This window comes from Mobula birostris, chromosome 31, assembly GCF_030028105.1.
Source record: "Mobula birostris isolate sMobBir1 chromosome 31, sMobBir1.hap1, whole genome shotgun sequence".
NCBI lineage: Eukaryota > Metazoa > Chordata > Chondrichthyes > Myliobatiformes > Myliobatidae > Mobula > Mobula birostris.
Window position 1 is genome coordinate 19,929,264 of NC_092400.1, and position 21,308 is coordinate 19,950,571.

A 21,308-nucleotide genomic window follows, 5' to 3' on the forward strand; every position below is an offset into this window, starting at 1 on the left:
TCCCCCTAGACTGAGCTACTCACCCACACGCTAAGGACAATTTGCAGTGACCAATTAATCTTGGTTCCTTGAGGTTGTTATAGCTGGGGGTGGTAACGGAGACAAGCTCTCACTACCTATTAAATGTTCCCAATGGTGTGCGTCTCAAATAGCATCTGACAACCAAGTCCAGCTCCTGTCCTTAGCTACTAAGCCCAGCAGAGCCATTTCTACTGACATGATAAGGGCAAAGTGGGGGTGGGGGGTGGTGAGTAACATCTTAAAACTAGTCGCTTCAGGCAGGTGGGGCTAGTCAGCCGTGGTTGGCAGCTCATCTAGGAGAAGGAAAACTCTGATCTCAGACCAACTCAGCCACTCACACAAAATGTTGGAGAAATTCAACAGGTCAGGCAGCATCTATGAAAATTAATAGTCAATGTTTCAGGCCAAGACCTTTCTTCAGGACTGGAAAGGAAGGGGGAAGACCCAGGATTACTAAGGTGGGGGTAGGGAAGAAGGATAGCTGGGAGGTGATAGGTGAAGTCAGGTGGATGGGGCTTGAGAGGAAGGAATCTGATAGGAGAGGAGAGTAGACCATGGGTGAAAGAGAAGGAGGAGGGGCACCAGGAAGAGGTGACAAGCAGGTGAGAAGAGGTAAGAGGCTAGAGTGGGGAACAGAAGAAGTGAGAAGGCAAGGGAATTTTTCTTTATTGGAAGGAGAATGCGATGTTCATGCCATCAGGTTGGAAGCTACCCAAATGGAATATGAGGTGTTGCTCCTCCACCCTGAGAATGGCCTCATCATGGCAAAAGAGGAGGACATAGACCGACATGTTGGAATAGGAACGGGAATAGGAACTGAAAAGGTTGGCCGCTGGGAAATTCTGCTTTTGGCAGATGGAGTGGAGGCGCTCGATAAAGCGGTACCCCACTTTATGACGGGTCTCACCAATGTAGAGGAGGCCACATCAGGAGAACTGGATACAGTAGACAACCCCAAGAGAGTCACAGGTGAAGTGATGCCTCACCTCTAAAGACTGTTTGGGGCCCTGAATGGAGGCGAGGGAGGAGGTAAATGGGCAGTTGCAGCACTTTGACTGCTTGCAGGGCTAAGTGCCAGGAGGGATGAGTGGAAAAGGTAATCATGGAGGGAGCAATCCCTGTGGAAAGTGGAGGGGGATGGAGGTAAAGATTTGCTTGGTATTAGGATCTCCATGGAGGTGGTGGAAGTTGTGTTGTATGAGGATGCTCATGGGGTGAAAGGTGAGGACAAGAGGAACTCTATCCCTCTTAAGGTGGTTGGAAGATGAGGTGAGCACAGATGTACAGGAAATGGAGGAGATGTGGGTGAAGGCAGCATCAATGGCGGAGGAAGGGGAACTCTGTTCTTTGAAGAAGGAAGACATTTCTGATGTCCTGGAAAGGAAAGCCTCATCCAGGGACAGATGCAGCAGAGATGAAGGAACTGAGAAAAGGAAGTAGCATTCATACAGGAAATACGGAAGAGGTATAGTCCGGATAGCTGTGGGAATTGGTCAGTTTATAAAAGATATCAGTAGACATTTTGTCCCCAAGAGATGGAGACAGAGAGATTGAGAAAGGGGAGGGAGGTGTCAGGGCCAAATTAATTTAAGGGCAGGGTGGAAGTTGGAGGCAAAGGTGATGAAATTGACAAGCTCAGCATGCATGCATGAAGCAGCACCAATGTAGCAAAGGAAGCGATGGAGAACATTACCAGGGAAGGCTGGGAACGTGGACTGTTCTATGTAGCCAACAAAGAGGCACGCATAGCTGGGGCCCACGTGGGTGCCCAGGCAGCCCCTTGAATCTGGAGAAAGTGGGAGGGCCTGAAGGAAAAATTGTTGAAGGTGAGGACCAGCTCTGCCAAACAGAGGAGGGTGTTGGTGGAGGGGAACTGGTTGGTTCTTTTGTTGAGAAAGAAGTGCAGAGTTTTAAGGCCTCTTGATGGGGATAGAAGTGTATAGGGACTATAAATCCATGGTAAAAATGAGGTGGTCAGGGCCAGGGAATTGAATTTTTTAAAAGTTTTTGTTTTATTCATTAATAATTTTCTACCTAGACTGAAGCCATAAATAGCTACAAAATTGCTTTTAATTCCTGAACATTTTGAGACATGACTGTAATGATGTAATCTACCAGTGCAGAGAGAGAGAGAGAGAGAGAGAGAGAGAGAAACAGTGAAACAGAACTTCCTTACTCCCTATTCTACAAATTTGAGATAAGTGATTGAAATGAGTGTAGAAATACATTTTAAGCAGAGAAACAGATTCCCGTTGCAGCCAAATTGAGAAAAGCAGTGATACGATTTTAATTCTGTTGCCTGAATGTTAAGTGATGAAGGATAATCAATAATCCGATAGGGATCCAGTTCAATTCTTATTCATTGAAATAAATGTAATGTTAGACTATTCAGGATCTATAAATCAAAATAACTTTACTAGTTTACTGACCAGCCAGTGAAGGTAAGTCACCCTTTAATTTACTGTGTAAACCAGTCAAACAAACCACTTCTTGCCTACACCTTAGATACCAGTTTATATATATGCCTCCAGCAGCAGAAAGAATGATTGTATATGCTTCTTAAACTAATGCAACCAACTTCAGCTGGAGAAAGTTCTAATTCCCTTAAAAACCTGAAGACACTCAAAGTTCTGAAATGTAGAGATCTCACGCTCAGAAGAAAGGCACCCAGTTTACTATTGCCAACGAATGACAAATGAAAGAGTAAATGCTTTCGCAAACAGAAATGAAATGTTTCACTCAAAAAAATCTTTATGACATAGCACAAGCTGCTTCCCGCAGTTTTTGATTAGTAACCTGCTACTGCAAAACTGTAGGTGCCTAAAATATTCACAATCTCATTAAAGTATTCCCTTTATTATCATCAACGTTCATCAGCTTTTAGCCTTCGAGATACCTTGGATCCTTCCAGCAGCATGATATCATGGTGTTGAAAGAGCAACCGATCACATTGACTAATCTTCACAGCCGGAAAACCAAGAAATAAAAAGCTCTATTTCTGGAATCATACGGGGATACAACACAGAAAGTCAGGTCAGCTCACAGAGTTCCAACACCCATTTACACTGTCCTACATTAACTCTACCTTTTACTCTCTGTCCACATTCTCATTCACTCCACCCAGCCTCCATCACTCACCGACGACACTAGGACAATTTACGGTGGCCAATTGACCTACTGAACCACATGTCCAAGGACCTAGAGTAAACCCATGTGATCACAGGGAGGAGATACAGTAATGCAAATTCCACACAGATAGCGCCCAGCTCTGGCTGGAACCTGGATTACCGAAAAGAATGAAAAGGTTCAACTGGCTACATGCCACCCTTTTGAAACTAAGTTTTTAATCATTTACAGAGAAGCCAAGGATTAAATCATGCAATATTAATGTGTGGTCTGAACCAGCATAAACTCTTTAAAACCAAATGAAACATGGAAATTTGAAATAATTATTGGAGGAAGTTATAGTGACACATATAAAATGAGTGTTTTAGAATTAGATAGGTTCTAAGCAGTTAACATGATTTAGTGTGCCATTAAAAATTAAGGCTACCTCTAGACTTCATTTTTTAAAAAGTTGATTTTTCGTATTTCTGCTGATTATACCAGGGAAGATTGCAATGGTGAAATCAATGAAATTTCTAACATCAACTTCTGAATTTTTGCACTTAACTGCTCATGTACATATTCCAAAAGTTGATTCCCTCCATTATAAAAATGGGTAATACACTCATTGTTATTTCCCTATAAATCTGGTGCATTCCCTCTGCATTTGAAATACATCCAGTTGTATAGCTTATAATGGAAAAATAGGTACCTTATTAAAGATTTTTTAATTAATTAAAAGCAATTTTGGTAACTCAAACCACCATCATATTAAACACACATTAATGTTCACAGAAGTATTTGATTGTTATGGTACAGGCTGACACTTAACTACAAAATACTTTTACTTTTGTTAGGATTTGGATTGTCTGAATTAGTATTGTATTTAAATTACTTCTTCAGCAAAATGCATATTTGTTTCTTGACCGAATGATGAACGTACCCTACATTGAGGGACTTATTTGCAACCAGCACCCACATACTGCTTCTTAAAATCGTATATATAGAAATCTGACAAAATTGCATTAGAAACTGCATTAAAAGTAGCAGAGAAAAATTTCAACCTCAAATAGCCATACTGGGCATTTGGAACAGGAACACATTGACACTTTTAAAATGAGTTTGATACATAATGGAGCCAGTGTTAAGTATCTAATAATAATAATTTCCTTTCTTTACTCAGTCTTTCCATCCATACACTTATGAATAAAATTAAAGGTGCTGTGGAAAGGGGGGTGACTCCTCTCTGTCCCTTATTAGGGAGGGGTGGGGGAGAGGGAGAGGGGGAGGGGCAGTGACATGTCGGGTGAACAATTGTTCTTTTTCTTGGACTGCAGATCACGGTCTCCCTTTGGGGGCTCTGCTATTGCTTGCTTGGTGGCTGGTGGCTGCTGATGCTCCCTGCTGAAACGTGGGGAAGGGGGAGGGGTGGGAAGGGTTGATGCTTTGCTACTGCTTGTGCATGGGAGCTGGGAGGGGGGAGGTTTTGGGGGTTCTAATGTTTTACTGCTATTCATTCTTTAGGGTTCTCTTCTGTTTTCGTGGACGTCTGTGAAGAGTACGAATTTCAGGTTGTATACTGTGTACATTCTCTGATGTTGAATGGAACCATTGAAATCGCTGAAGTTCTTGTTACTAGGATTTCTGAGATCATTACAAAGTTAATCTATTTCACAGGCATTGAACTATCCTGAATTTACTTAACTAGAGGGAGCCATTTTAAGATGCAGAAGTTAAATGTTCATATTCACAATCTCAATAAGTTCTTCGCCCCCCTCCCCCCAACGTTTGAGACTGTACCTGTGGAGGAATAACATAATCAGCTGCATCCCAAAGATGTTCTCCAAACTCAGTTGAATTTGTAAAGGCAACACCTTTCACTTTGGTGGTGACTGAGGAGAAGGGGTAGTCAAATTCTTGGTAGCCTTTCTCCCATATAAACACCCATCTGAAAAACAGTAACAAATCAAAATGGTCTGGTCAGCATTCGACAAAAATAGTGGATGTTTGGCTACTCTAAGGGAAATGAGTTATGTGTCTATGTACTGCAATAGATTCTAAAAGGAAATGAGTTATGTGTACAGTAAACCTTTAGCCCAATGCATTTGAGATTTTGGCAACGCTGGAGTTAAATTTTTTCTGGACTATTAGATGTTGTTGGGAACTACAAAAGAGATTTAATTCACTTTTATTTAAGATTCTGCAGAGTACTATAATAAATTTTTGTGTGAACTAGGGCCCTGGAGTGTTTAAAGGGAGTTCAAAGTTTAAAGTAAATATATTATTGAAGTACATATATGTAACCATATAGTACTTATATGTCACATTTTCTTGTGGGCATACACAGTAAATCCAAGAACAACAATGGAATCAATGAAAGATCGTGCCCAACAGGACAGGGAAGTAACCAATGTGCAAAAGACAACAAACTGGAAATCAAAAAGAAAAGGAAAAAAAAAAAAGATAAATAAATAAATATATAGCAAAAAATATCAGGAACATGACATAAAGCTGAGTCCATAGGTTGTGGGAGCAGTTCAGTAATGGGGCAAGTGAAGTTATTTCCACTGGTCCAAGAGCCTGATGGTTAAGGGGTAATGACTGTTCCTGAACCTGGTGGTGTGGACCTGAGGCTCCTATATCTTCTTCCTGATGGTAGCCGAGAGAAGAGAGAACATGTCCTGTATGGTGGGGGGGGGGGGGGGTCCTTGATGAGGGACGATGCTTTCCTGCTATAGCACTCCATGGTGTTTCCATATCAGGCTGTGGTGCAACCTGTCAATATGCTCTCGACCACACATCCTTACAAGTTTGTCAAAGTTTTAGAAGTCATGTCGTATCTTTGCAAACTTCTAAAGAAGTAGAAGTGTTGCCCTGCTTTCTTTGTAATGGCACTTAAGTGCTGGACCCAGGACGGATCCCCTGAAATGGTAACACCAAGGAATTTAAAGTTGCCGACTCTCTCCACCTCTGACCCCCTGACGAGGACTGGCTCACGGACTCCTGTTTCCTCCTCCTGGTCAATAATCAGCTCCTTGGTCTTGCTGACATTAACAATGAGGTCGTTGTTGTGGGACCACTCAGCCAGATTTTCAATCTCACTCCTATATGCTGATTCATCAGCACCTTTCACTCAGCCAATGACAGTGGTGTCATCGCCAAACTTAAGTATGGGATGTGGGATCTTGGGCCCTGGTTTGTTAGACGTTGCACAAAAACTGAAACCCAGTGCATTAAAAGGAATGTGGGAACTAGTTTCTGGTTCCTGTACACGTTGCAACATACCAATGCCCTGGTTTGTGAAAGGGAGAGCAGGAACAAAGGCCTGGTGAGCCAGATGCCAACCAGTCAGTATTTCCAAATAGCTGGAAAGCAGGCTATTGAAGTTTTATGGTATTATCTACGTAGAATTGCTGTGGCTTCTATACACAATGAAATATCAATCCTAGTTGTACAATCAGAGATATGCACAGAGTTGTCATGAGTATGGCCTAATGGTTACACATGGTACTGGACCAATAGCCCAGATATCTAAATTGAAATTCTATAGTAGCAAGTTGTATTATTAAATCTAATAATTTATTCATCATAACCTCACCAGACAACCAAAAAAAAGACCATATAGTAATTTATCCCAATCATCTTTTTACAAAGGCAATTTACTATCCAAGTCCTGCAGACAATGCAGAGATCACAACTACAACAGACAGATGCGTCCCCCAGGGGATGGGGATGTAGGTTTATCACTCTTGGTCAATCGCTTACCACATTTGCAGGCACAGTAAGATAGAGTTATTCAAGACTCGGCTAGCTTGGTCAGAGGTGACGCTATGGAGCAACCTGTGGTTATGAACACTGGTGTCCCCTACTGAGAGTACATCTTCTGTCTGTGCTATTTTTAGTGCCGCCTTTATTAGGAGGCAGAGGGTAGTGGTGGTTTGAAGGTCGCTTTTTTTCTTAGGATGGGTACATTGCACAAGGATTAGTGCTGGGACCCTTTATGTCAGTGATGTACCTCAATGACTTTGATGCATATGTATGAGGTATAATAAATAAGTTTCCAGATGATGCAAAAGTTGGTGGTGGTATAGGTGGCAAAGGAGGTTGCTTAAGGCTACAGCATGCTATGGGTCAGTTGGAAAGTTGTGTGGAGCCATGGAAAAGGGAAATTGATCCTGACAAAGTGATACATTTTGGGAAGGCAGACAAGGAAGGATGTACACAGTAAATCATTGGGCTCTTGGAAGTGCTAATGAACAGAAGGACTTTGGTGGCAAGTCCATTGATCTCTGAAGGTGACAGCACAGGGGATAAGGTGATGAAGAAGGCATATTGGATGTCTGCCAAGATTGGTAAAGATTACAAGAGCTGGGATGCCAGGTTACAGGTTTATAACACATCGGTTAGGCCTTATGTGGGATATTACATGTAGTTCTGGTCACCACTCTCTCAGAAGGATATGACTGCGCCGGAGAGGACAAGAGCTATCAGGCTGTTGTCTGGATTGGACATATGATTATAAGGAGACACTGGATAGGCAGGGTTTGTTTTCCCTGAAGCAGAGGAGGATGAGGGGTAGCCTGGTGCAGATATATAAAATTATGAACTGGGTAGATGGTAAAAATCTTTTTCTCCTAGTGAGCATAGTTAAGAGGTCATGGACTTAAGGTGAGAGGTAAGATACTGAGGGAAAGTGACAGGAAATTTTCACCTTTCAGATGGTGATTGAAGTATAGATGCATTTTCTGAAGCAGTGAAGCTATAACTGTTTTTATGCCATGGACCAATACCATTAAGCAATGGATCTGTGGACCCCAGGTTGGGAACCCTTGATCTAGAGAAATATTTGAATTGCAAAGACATAGAAGGCTATGAACCTAATGTGGTAAATGATCTAAGTGCAGGTAGGTATACTGGGTGGCATACAGTGGAAGAAAATGATTCTGAGACTTACTCAACAGCAGAGAAAAGATCATCGGTGAAAATAGCAGGAGATTCCCTTATCCATTTGTGGAATTATGTTGAGGACTTCCAGGGCCATTCCTTCTTCCAGTATCCCATTGGAACAGCATTTTTACTGGGTCTGAAGGTTTGATAGATAGAAGGGTTGACTCAGGAGGGTAGGTTGAGAAGGGGTCCATACTCATTGGTGTTTAGAAGAATGAAATGTGATCTTATTGTCATATAATATTTAGAGGAGTTTTGCAAGGCAGCTGCAAGAAGGATGATTTATTATTTTTAGCTCACCTAAAACTAAAGTACAAAGTTTCAGAGGCCATTGCTATCTCCTAGCGATGCGCATCAAGAGTCTTCAGTGAGATGTGACAGACAAAAAGGTGTGGGATTTATGTTACATTGAAGATGGGCAAGACTTAGCTTTTAATTTTTTTTTAATGTTTAGTTTGTAGTGATTTTCTTTCACATTGTGAGATGGATAGGTGTTGAGTGGTTCCAATGGGGAATTGGAATTGAAATTGAGGCTTCTGGAACTCTATTGTTTTTCATGTAAAGCACAAACAAAAAAGTTTTGTCTTTCTTCTCCTTCACTTTCCTCCTTACCCGTCCAACCATCTTGTTATCATGTAGTGGGTAGAATTGGCTGTGCCCTTTATGAACCACAAGGTCACAAATTATGACATCCTCTCTGTTGAGTATAATGTTCCTTCAAATTGGTTCAAGCAGAATATGCTAAGAACAAATAAGGTTATCCGTTTAGTTTGCTCTGTTGACTTAAATGCAAATGCACAGCAAAATTTCCTCAAAATGAAAGCATCATAACAGCATGATTTGTTGCCTAAAGTCACAAATCAGCTAGAAATTAAGGAACTGGAATTCTTTCAGTTCCCATATTGGATTCATTTTCCCTATCATGCTCAAAAGCATCAATAGCAACCTGCATCTCAGAGAGTTGGATTTTTCAGGAATCCCATGTACTCCCTCTCTCTCTGCATAATGGAATAAGATACCTTTGAAATGTTTGAAATTTCTCATCTTATATTATCTAAATCTTACCAGTAAAAAAAGTATCCAGGTCTCATCTGTGAATTCTTCTCTGAGGTTGCAATTATGGTGGTAGTAGGTGGCCGACCAAGGCTCCTATTTGCCCGCATTTGGCCATATCCTTTGAACCTTTCCTATCCATGAACCGGCCTAAGTATCTTTCGAATGTTGTTAATGTAACTGTCTCAACCACTTCCCCAGCAGTTTGTTCATTGTGCTGACTCAATGCCCTCTCACAGTTCATTTTCCCATTTACTTTTGAATCAGCAGTAATTTTGTACACATTGCAATGTTCATTTATTTAAAAACATTAGGACAACTAAGGACCCAAGATTTATCCATGGTACCCTACATAACATTATGCCAAGCTTACAATGACTCGTACTGTATATACCTACATTATTTTGAGTGGTACCTGAACAGAATGCCTTTTTAAAAGTCTAAATATACACTTGCAGGTCCTTATGTACCCAGCTAGCTATATTCCCACAATGAAAATCATTATATTTTTGAAACATTATTTCCCTTCATTAGGTGAAGCTAATCATATTATAATATTCCAAGTGCCATTTTAATGCCTCCCTTTATGATAGATTTTAGGATCTTGCTTACAGCAAATGCAAGACTAACTGGTCCATAGCTTTCTTCTTGCTCTTGCTTCTTTCTTAAAATTAGTGTTTACACATCTTGCCTTTGAACTCACTGAGTGTGTCTGAAAATCTACAGAATGTTGCTTTCTCTAGAGCAACCTCTGTTAGAATTCTATGATGCAAACTGCTAGCTTGAGGAGATTTGGTTAGCTTTAGCTCCTCCAGAACTTCATTAATTACATCAGTAACTTTTTATTCTTGGCATTATTAGCCCCACTTCTGCCACATTTATTGCATCTTCTACAGTGAAGATTGTGGAAGTTGTAGTAAGGCAATGGCTGAAGACAACATCCAGGCAAGAATAGACTGGGGCAGTTGTGGTCGAGTGAGACCTTTGATGCGAGACTGCTGGAGCCAAACTTGTTTACTAGAAAATGTTCAAAGGTTCATTTTATTATCAGAGTATGTATGCAGAATACAGCTCTGAGATTCATCTTCTCCAGATAGCCATGAAATAGGTCATTGAAAGAAAAGCATCAAACTCCTCCCCCACTCGCACAAGAAAGAAAAAGGAACAAAACTTGCAAACCCCCAAACCCTGCAACCCCTCCCTCACACAAAAACTGATCAATTGCCCACCTGGAAAATGGTAGCTAGAACATCAATACCAAACCCCCAACCTGCTCCCTCACAAAAAAACTAACCTATTGCCCACAAGGAAGAAAAACAGCAAAAATAACATCAACCCCTCAAATCCCTCTCTGGCACACAAAAAACTAACAAAGCTCCTCACGGAAAAAACACCAACAAGAACATCAGACCCCAGATCCCCAATCCCTCCCTCGCACAAAAATTAACATATCCCCCACCAGGACATCAAACCCCCCCAAACCCCTCTCTGGCACACGAAAAACTAACAAATGCCCCTCACGGAAACACCAACATGAATGTCAGACCGCAGATCCCCAATCCCTCCTTCACACAAAAATTAACATATCACCCAGCAGGACATCAAACCCCCAAGCCCCTCTCTGGCACACAGAAAACTAACAAATCCCCCCATGGAAAAAAAACACCAACAAGATCATCAGACTCCAAATCCCTAGTCCCTCCCTTGCACAAAAATTAACATGTCACCCACAAACCCCTAACCCCCAACTCACCAATTGGCAACTAGAAGGAAAACACAGAAAATTGAAGGAGACCAATATAAACTACAGTCCACACCAATAATCACATAAATCTCAGAATTGTGATAACATCCTCTGACAGCATCAAGGTAAGTGAGAATGACTGTGACAGTGTGAAATCAACCTAGAAGAACGTAGCTTCCCTTTACACAGTAAAAGGTGCCAGAAACAGATGAGATACAAATAATGTAAGGATGAGAATTACACCGAACAAAGGGACAATTCCTTTACTAACTTCAAAGTATCATCGGTTGTCAGCTTGTAGTTTCTATTCATTTTTAACACCTCTACTGTGAATGGCAATTGATTTTGCAAGTAACGAATTCAAACGTATACAATTTACCAAATGGTCAATACCCGTAAATGATAAGCCAATAAAAATAGCAGTTTTCTCTCCTGGATTCAGAACAGTGTGGGTGACAGGGGCCATGCTGGTCTCCTTGTGCACAAATAAGTAAAGTATGTTTAAGTCATAAGAGTGCATGTGTTCTGGGCCCAGCTGTTTTAGTTGTTTTATTTTAATATTGGGGATGACAGTTATTTGGAGGTTCCATCAAGATGACTAACACTTGGCTTCATTATAAGGGGGAAAGTAATTCAGCTGCTGTAGCCAATCGATCCTAGATCCTAGGCTGCTCATGTTTGGGTGAGGGTCTGAGCCTGCTGCTGGGATACATATTTCCTATCGTGGAGTCATCAAGGTACACCAGCACCTTAGTCAGCTGCCAACATACGAAAACTGCAGCTGTGGTCGGGTCGCAGCCCGTATTAAGTTGCTGTGGTCTGGGCCATGTCCCGCACGAGGTCACTGTGGTCCAGGTTGTGTCCTGCACAGAGTTGCAGTGGTCTGGGCCATGTCCTGCACAAGGCTGCCTGAGCCAGGTCATATCCCCCGCAGAGAGTCCTGGTCTGAATCAAGTTCCAGAGGGAGCACAGGAACATTTGGTAAGGGTGTGGCTTTTAAAAAGAAGGAATTCCAAATTGTGTTTGTCTGTTTGCATCTGTGTTTGCACCTTGATTTTGTATGCATAAGTGGCAGCGTAAAAATCACCTGCCCGGACCTTTAACAGACTCCGGTATCATGTATGTTTGTACATTTTGGACCAGAAAGCATTAAATAGTTTGAGAAATATACTGTATTGACGGAATGGACTAAGTGAGTGTCTGCAGACGTGTTGTTAGAGAAAGGAAAATGTGAGAAGAACGTAGGGTGGCCTGTGATTGTTCAAGGTAGATGTGAAATGCAAAAATTGTTAAGATTAATTCTGTAAAAAAAGCAGAGAATGTGAGCAAAAGTTAAAGAAGAAAATGACACAGAAAGAACAGGCAAAGGATAACAGTGTCTATCTCTGTGTGAGACAAGAAACAGTTGGCACCCAGAGTCTGAACTAGGTGCTGAGCCCTTACCCTCCCCAGGCACGGTTTCAACAAGGCTCGTGCCAAATGGTGCCTCCTGAGTGTTCGGTGAGTTCAGCACCAGCCGGTGCCCTGCCAATAGCATTACAGGAGACAGGAGGCGAAGGGGTGCAGAGGGGATGAATGAAATTGATTCAAATGTACCTTGAACTGATCTAGTCGGAACTCTAAGAAAATGTTTCCCTCGCACAGTAGATTGGCATAAAAAAGTGTCGGACAGAAGACAATGGTGTTAATGAAATGTGGAATGCATATGTAAATGTGTTCAAAAGTATTCTGGATTAATTCTAGAAGTAGGGGTACCTACCTTAATAAATGTTATTGTAAATAAATTGCAATCTCGGTTAAAGGAAAACATATACAGTACTGTTACTTGTGTGAGATGAGAAGAGTTAAGCAAAATTATGACTATTTTACAATATTGTCCAAAGAAATTCCAACATGAAGGGGTTAAAACTGTTGAGGGGAATAGGGACAATACTTGTATGATAATTTCTGGCTCCTCCACCCTAGCCTCTGGGCAATATTGTACTTTGCTTTAAGAGTATTGCGAAAGCTGTACCATAATATTATTTTAATTTACAGCTTTGTTTTATATTTAAATAAATTGACAGTAACCAAATATTAACTAATCATTACCATTTTACACTCCTGATAAAATGGCAGCATGCTTGGACGTAACAGCTTCTAATGGGCCAACCAAAGGTGTTAGTATCTTTTTAAAACATTTTTTACAATTGCAAGGCCCTGCTAGACATTAAGAACTTACAGTACTACAGGTCTACCCCATCACTGTGCTGCTTGTTGGCAGAGGGAACGAAGGAGCTGGACTTGGTGTGGATCATGCTGCTGCCTGCACCAGAGAGGTGTCAGAAGAATCGGTGTGTGAAGGCAGTGACCAGTCCAACAGCGAGTGATCATCTTAGTCAATTTTCTTGTGATCACAAGACCCTGTTGGACATTATTAATGTGGAATGCTGCAAGACATATTCACTGGTCTATTGGTAGATGGTGGGAGGCTGCGTGGCCTCAATTGTAATGAGAACTAAGCCTCAAACCACAGTGTCGCCTGATTACAGTCACCCAGGAGCGAGGCATCGGAGTTGGTATGCCCCACCAGAGGCAATGTGGTTCGGTGTTCAAACTGGATTCAGTGCTTGCCTCCCCAGTGTTAACTTGGCAAAGGACAAGCCATATTGTATTCAAATGCAGACTGTTGCAACATTCATGAACTCAGGGTCCTGGACTATATTTTTTTGTGTGACTGTATTTCACTGCTGTCTTATATGTGTCTTGTGATGTGTATGACTGTTGGTACTGTGTTTTGTATCTTGGCACCAGAATAACATACGGCTGTATTCATGGGTATTTACGTATGGTTAAATGACACTTAATTTGAACTTCAACTTGATTAACTTCTGTTTAAAATTTCACTGTAAACTTTAACATTACCTGCTTTATACATGTATGGCTCACGTAACCACCTGTGACTGGTAATATTTTTGTTTTGAACACAGTAGATATATTTGATGTTGCGGTGTTTGCCGAGCTTAGCAATTAGCTTACAGACATTTCATCACTAGTCATAGTGACATTGATATGTCTTAATTTTTAGGTAGCTATATTATAGATAATGATGTTCTAAATGTATGATTTTATAGTCCTTTGATTCACATCACCAAACATGGAGATCGGATGGTGGACACGATAGGGGATGGGGATGTCCACGAGGGGTATGCTTTTGTTTGTAGACAGCCAACCTCGTTATGCCAGTGGACAATTATGGAAACTACTTGGGTTTCTCACCTCTTCAGAACTCCAATAAAATATAGTGAACTAACTATGAACCTTTCCCTGCTTTCCAATTATTTGCTGCTATTGCTGTTATAAATTATGTGGCTCATACTAACAGGAAGGATGACAGAGCAAAGGTTCCCAGCCTGGGGATTGTGGACCCCTCAGTTAATGGTAGGAGTCCATGGCATAAAAAGATCAGGAACCCCTGGACAAGTGGGAACAAACGAGCCGACTCCTTTGCTAAGGAAGCAACAGCAGATCCTTACGGCCACGTAGCACTGCAGTGTGATCAGGCAGGCTGCCAAAACTTTTCAAGTTCTTTTGACGAACTAGCACAATTACAGCGTGATGTTTCAGAGGCTGAAAGAGCTTTATGGACTAAAGCACACTATGTGCGAGACTATAAAGGATGGTGGGCATAATCAGAAAACAGGTTTGTACATTTGCTCCCGTGCATGTGTGGGTTTCTTCCGGGTGCTCCGGTTTCCTCCCACAGTCTAAAGACATACCGCTTCGTGGGTTAATTGGTCATTGTAAATTGTCCCGTGGTTAGGCTGGGGTTAAATCGGTGGGTTGCTGGGTGGCGTGGTTCAAAGGGCCGTAGGGTCTGTTCCGCACTGTATCTCTAAACCAATAAAATGAGAGATTCTCGACCATAGCAGGAAAAGTAGCAGCAACCTTTGATTTGCCAGAGACATTGCTGGTACCTGCTGCTGCTGTGCTCTCCCACAGGCCTTTTGTATATTGTGAAACCGACTTCATGCAGTTACCTAAATGTATGGGTTGTGATTATGTACTTGTTATTTTGCTTGTTGTCTCCATGAGTATAAGTTTATCCAACTTAAGGAAATGATGCTGCAACTGTAGCTAATTTTTTTTATCATGAGAACTTATTCCTAGGTTCGTGATCCCTGACAAATTCTCAAGTGATGATGGTCTTTGCTTTACAAGTTATATAGGAGTTGACAAAGGTCTGGTAGGGTAAACATCATTTCACGTGTCCTTACTACCCTCAATCTTACAGGGCAGCTGAAAGACAGAACGAGGCCCAGAAATGCAGGTTATCTGAACTGTGCAATGCGACTGAGCAAAGGTGGCCAGCGCTGCGCTCCAGGCTGTGAAACAGGCCTACCTCCACATCAGACAGTTTTGGGATGTCCCCATGCGCTTGCTAGTCACCCCTCCCTTTTTAATTAGACAAATGGGCATCCATATTATGAGTGAAAGCATGTTGCGTTATTGTATAGATCTAATATAAGTTCTTAAAGGTTTCCGTCAACAGTTACCTAAAGCTGGAAGATCATGCTGGCTGCAGTGTGTCACAAATTCCAGCTGGGAGATTGGGTGCTGGTGAGAGCCTACTGACAAAAGAACTGCCTGGAACTGCCTGCTGTGAAGGTCCATTCCAAGTGACGCTGACCATATATCCTATTTAAAGGTCCGAGGAACACCCTGTAAATTAAGCCAGCAGACCAGGGAACAAATGGCCAGAAGAACATTGATGATAAGGACTGATGGACTAAACTCTTGATTTGTGCTGTTTGCCACCATAAGTAATCACTATGCATCATAATTTTTGGGTAACCTGGCTAAATGTAGAAGTATCTCACAACACTAACACTCCTAACACTTTTCTTCGCCTTAGTTATCGATATGCGTTGCATACTAACCAGTCAGCATGGATGTGCTCCAGAGGTTGTCCATACATTTGGAAAGAGACTTGCCAATGTGGGCTGTACCCCTGAATCATGACAAGTTTGTTTTAAGGGATAGTATTCTGTTTTGTAACTCCAAAATATTAAGCTAATTGAAAGCAAAAAGATGGGAGCCCAGGAAAACTTATGTACTTTCTTTTTTACTTTAAGCAAGACGTGGTAGCATCATTACGTACACAATTCACTTATTTTTACATATAACCCGTAATGAATTATTTAAACAACCAAGAATGCTTTACAATATTACTTGAATTGTACTGAAATATTAAATACACAACAGATAGTATCAAATGACATACAAACGTACAATGATTGCAAAACCTCCCCTGCTCTGAAGCTGCTACATAGAGATAGGGGTGAAGTATGCTTCATCATAGGACTGGACTAGATTTGGTAACAGTATGTGCAATATCTATACAAGCGATAACTTTCAAATCCGTTACTGTTATGTAATGGGTATGTGGCTGATAAGCCTATCACTAGTGGCTAGGAGTACTCCTAAAATGGGATCTATGACCTGAACCAAAGCCATGGAGGGGTTGTTGTCATCTGGCCTACGTGGTACCATAGATGTACTAGCTGCCTCCTCCCTCTCTACATCCTGCTGTGTGGAGCTACCTTCGAAAGACTATGGAAACCGAGTGCTTCTGGATTGTAGTGTTCCTGTTCTGGGAACTTACCAGACTGGTTTGTGACAGCATTAATGGGGGCTCGGTGCTGCTAGAGAAATTGGCTAATGATACACCCTCAGTGCTACATGATACAAGTTAGGCTATCAATGACATTATTGCCAAGATGCTGGCAATCTGCACCGTGACCCTTCAAAATCAACCAGAGCTGGACTTCCTGTTGCCTAAGAGAGATAGTACTTGTCCGTTATTAGACAGGAGTATCGTACATATGTCTCTGAAATCAACAGCCAACAGTCCCTGAGTTTCAGAAACTCAGCACTGTTGAAATTAAGTAAGATTTATATTGTCCTCTACAGGACAAATTGGAGGGAGTTTGAAAGTTGTGGTAAGGCCAGGATTAAAGACAATGTCCAGGCAAGGATAGCCTGGAGAAGTTGTAGTCAAGTGAGACCTTTGAATTGAGATGGCTGGAGCCAACCTTGCTTACTGCAGACAAGGTAGGTGAGAATGATTGTGGCAGTGTGTAATCAATCTAGAAGAACACAGCTTCCCTTTTACACAGTAAGGGTGCCCGAAACAGATGGAAATAATGGAAGGATATTAAACACACCCAACAACTAAGGGACAATTGCTTTACTAACTTCAAAGTATCATCAGTTGTCAGTTTGTAGTTCCTGTTCAGTTTTAACATCTCTCCTGTGAATGGCAATTGATCTTGCAAGTTAAAAACTCAAACATATACAATTTACCAAATGGTCAATATCCATAACTGATAAGTTAATTCTGTATACAGTTTTCTACCCTGGATTCAGAGCAGTGTGGGTGATGGGAGCCATGCTGTTCTCCCTGTGCACAAGTAAATAAAATATGTTTGAGTTGTAAGAATATGTGTGTTCTGGGCCCAGTTATTTTATTTTATTATCGCCAGTGACAAGACAGAATCCAAATAATTGTTTAATTTCTCAATATTTCATTTATTTCCCCATTATAATTTCTCCTGTTGCTGTTTTCCATGAGTCCCAAATCTATATCATGCTTTATACATTGTAGCAGAATTTCTTACACTTACGTTTCTTACTAATTTACATTCAATCTATACTTTATCAACTTTTGCTGTCAATCAATGCTACTTACTAAAACATTCCAAGCCCTTTGGTTTATTACTCTTGGTGACAAGATTTTAACTGCCTTGAATTATCTGTTAGTATCCATGATTACCATTTGGATGCATCACTATAACTTGCCAGCAACAAGATCCTTAAGTTATGAATAAATTATAAGACATTTAGATCCCACATTAACTGTAGGCATCCGTTAGTCTTGCGAGACCATGGATCTGCACCTGGAAAGTCTTCTCTCTCCAGGGCGCAGGCCTGGGCAAGGTTGTATGGAAGACCAGCAGTTGCCCATGCTGCAAATCTCCCCTCTCCATGACATCAATGTTGTCCAAGGGAAGGACATTAGGACCCATACAGCTTGGCACCAGTGTCATCGCAGAGCAATGTGTGATTAAGTGCCTTGCTCAAGGACACAACACACTGCCTCGGCTGGGGCTCGAACTCACGACCCTCAGGTTGCTAGTCCAATGCCTTAACCACTTGGCCACGTGCGAGCTTGAATACCTGAATTGTGTTTGTGGACAAGACCATTAAGATAGTGAAAAATATTGCCTTTTCTTAATAGCAATAATATACAGTAGGCATATTTGTTTCCGGGGGGGGGGAGCAACTTAAGTTACATAAACTTCATAATTTTTAAAACATTATTACCTGCAAACAAGGTTGTTGTCCTATAGATCCTGTGGAAGACAAGTTGCAATCCTTCCATCCTTCATCAGCAATAGGGGAGGAAGTACACAGCACTTTGCACTGATTTCCCAGAATCACCTATTTTACTCTGTCTCGGAGCTAAAATGGAAGAGACATTGCCAAGCCGGCTCCATGGCAAGTCCCATTAGGCTAGTTAGTGGTCTTCACTGGCAGCATGGATTAACTCAGCAAGCTATTCACCAGACCTACCATTACACCCTGTCTCCACTCTCTAGCAGATGTTGGCCTGGTTTCTCTGCATCCTATTCCTCTTTCCACCCTTATTTTCATTAACTCTGATCCTCCTTTCTCATTCCTGTTGGACTTAGAGAAATAACACAATTTTTAAAGTTACACAATAACTGTATACGAGGAGATGGTCAGCAGCTGCTGGAGGCAGGGGTAGAAGGCAAGGTGCGTGCCCATTGAAGTGGGCTGCAGGGGCTCCACTGGACAGTCCCTTCACACAGAGCCCTCAGCTCACTGGGCTTTGCTGGTACACGGAGGCAGCAGAGAAAGCCTCAAGATGGCCCTGGATGAACTGAACAAATCCATGGGGGTCTGCAGCACGTGCATCTTGAAGGCAATTCATGGCTTGATCAACCACAGCTGGGTTGCTTGGGTGAGGGTGAAAGATCCAGAACACCTGATCATCCCAGGTTACGTCACTGACGATGTGTTCAGAGCTCTGTGAGATGTATTCTTCAGACATCAGCTCCGAGTTAAATCTAGAATAGAGAGGCAGCACATAGACAAACGCAGATGCTGGATGACTACGGCCATCATTTTAGTCCACAAGGAAAGTAATGTGTCCTGTCTCAAGGAATACTAACCTGAAGCTCTAACATCAAACAGAATGAGGTGCTTTCTAACTTCTGCAGATGCTGGAAATCCAAATCAACACACACAAAATGATGGAGGAACTCAACAGGTCGAACAGTATCTATGGAAGTAAATAAACAGTTGACATTTTGGGTCGAGACCCTTCTTCTGAACTTCTTCACAAAGTGCTTTGAGAGACTGATAATGGCCCACATCAGCAACAACCTCCCAGACAATCTACATCGCCTGCAACTTGCATACAAGATAGAAAAGATCTATAGAGGACACCATCGGATCTGGATCACTTTGACAATAAAAATACATATGTCAGGCTGTTCATCATCGTGGCTATCCCTCGAGGTCGAGGATGATGGTCTTCGTTCTGTTGATCTACTTATGGGCTCTCAAGTGGCTTATGAGTCCAGTCTTGGCTTTGAAAGTTCTTCTGCATTCAGGACAGGTAGTTCCAGATGGCAGATCGGGCTTTGGTTGTTGCTGCCTCTTTTTCCATTTTCTTCTCTTTTCTTCTAATTCTGCACATCTGTTGGCTTCGAAAGTTGCAGTTCCTTCTCCGATGATGGCTTGCCAGAGTTTCCTGTCCTTGGCATTGGTTTCCCAATTGTTGATGTCGATGTTACATTTCTTCATGTTGGCTTTTAAGATGTCTTTGAATCTCTTCTCTTGTCCACCTCTTTTACGTTTGCCTTCTTTAAGCTGAGAGTAGAAGATTTGTTTCGGCAGACGTTCATCTTTCATCCGCACAACATGACCGCTCCACCTTAGTTGGTTCTTGATGACGCAGGCTTCAGTGCTTGTTGTTTTTGCTTCATTTAGCACACTGACGTTGGCTCTTCTATCTTCCCAGCTGATATTTAAGATGTTTCGAAGACAGTGTTGATGGAACTTTTCAAGTGCCTTCAGATGTCGTCAGTATGTTGTCCAGGTTTCTGATGCATACAGGAGCGTTGGGATTACCACTGCTTTGTACACTAACATTTTGGTGTCTGTTCGGATGTCAGGCTGATATTCATTGATGGAAGCTCAGTATCAACATCCTAATACCTAATAAGGTCATCTCTTAAACCCTTGGACCTTAGCTGGGAGTGGGGTTGGAGGAGGGTCTACCACTGGCTTCCAGATGTTGACTGGCAAACCTCAATCGGTTTGAATTGGTTGTAACATTTCATCTATCCCGACCCTGCCCCATAGGCTTGTCTGTTCAGTCCACTGCTCTACTCCCATGTCTGAGTGGCCAGATACAGTGCCAACTTGACCTTCAGGTTTGGTGATGGCTCCACGGTTGTATGCCAATTATTAACAGTAAAGAGACGGAGTAGAGGAAAGTACCCTCCCCTCCCCCTCTCACAAGTTGTTGAGAAAGTGATCACAACACCTTGGTCATTCATGCTGGCAAGAGGAAGAGTTGGCTGTTGACCTAAGGAAGTTCAGGGGGTTAGTGTGGGGGGAGTGAACACAACCTGGTCCTCTTTAATGTTGCTGGTAGTCACAGCTTTTATTTCCTAAGCATCTATTTCACCAGCAATCTCCCATGGTCTCTCCACGCTGATGTGGTAACCAAGATAGTGCACCAGCGTGTACAATTTTTTAGGTATCTGAGAGAATTCAGCTGGTCCACGAGGATTCTCTTGAAGTTCCACAGATGCACAACAGGAATCATCCTGACGGGTTGCAACTGCTCTGCTCTGGCCTGACAGAACCTGCAGAAAATAGTGCGTTACAGACTTGTCACCTCCTTCCCTTCAGTCAGTCGTCAGGGTGCGTGGTACCAGGAAGGCAGTATGGTCAAGGATGCCTGGCACTCTGGCCATTCCCTCCTGTCTCTCCTACCCCCTGGGAGCTTGAAAGCCTGGAGGACCACACAAAAACAGTTTCTTCCCACACAGCTATCAGAAATCTAAACCTATCACTTCTTTTACATCCCCATCTTCATTCTACCCCATCAATAATTCTGTCATTGAAACTTTCTGTTGTTTTGAACTCGCTGTGCGTTGCATTTCATATTAATAGTAATAAATACAAAGTGAGCAAACAATTTTATTTCATCCTAGAATACAGTACATTGCAACAGGCTATTCTGAAGCAACATGCAGCACTAAAAAAGCTAGTGTGAAGGGTTTAATATTGTGAAATGCATAAACCACAATATAGGCAGGTAGGTAAATTATTGAATTAAAATATGCCACAACCCCAC

The 21,308-nt window shown here is 42.0% G+C and overlaps 1 protein-coding gene across 11 annotated transcripts in view; it reads right to left on the reverse strand.

Annotated features, from left to right (window-relative positions):
* The window catches only part of LOC140190872 (P2X purinoceptor 4-like), a 63,975-nt gene that overhangs the window by 41,276 nt on the left and 1,391 nt on the right, over nt 1-21,308 (reverse strand). For all 11 annotated transcript variants that reach the window (XM_072247783.1, XM_072247778.1, XM_072247786.1 and 8 more), the window contains exon 2: nt 4,927-5,074. In XM_072247783.1, coding sequence (XP_072103884.1) covers nt 4,927-5,074 — 148 coding nt within the window. The remainder of the gene's footprint in view (nt 1-4,926; nt 5,075-21,308) is intronic.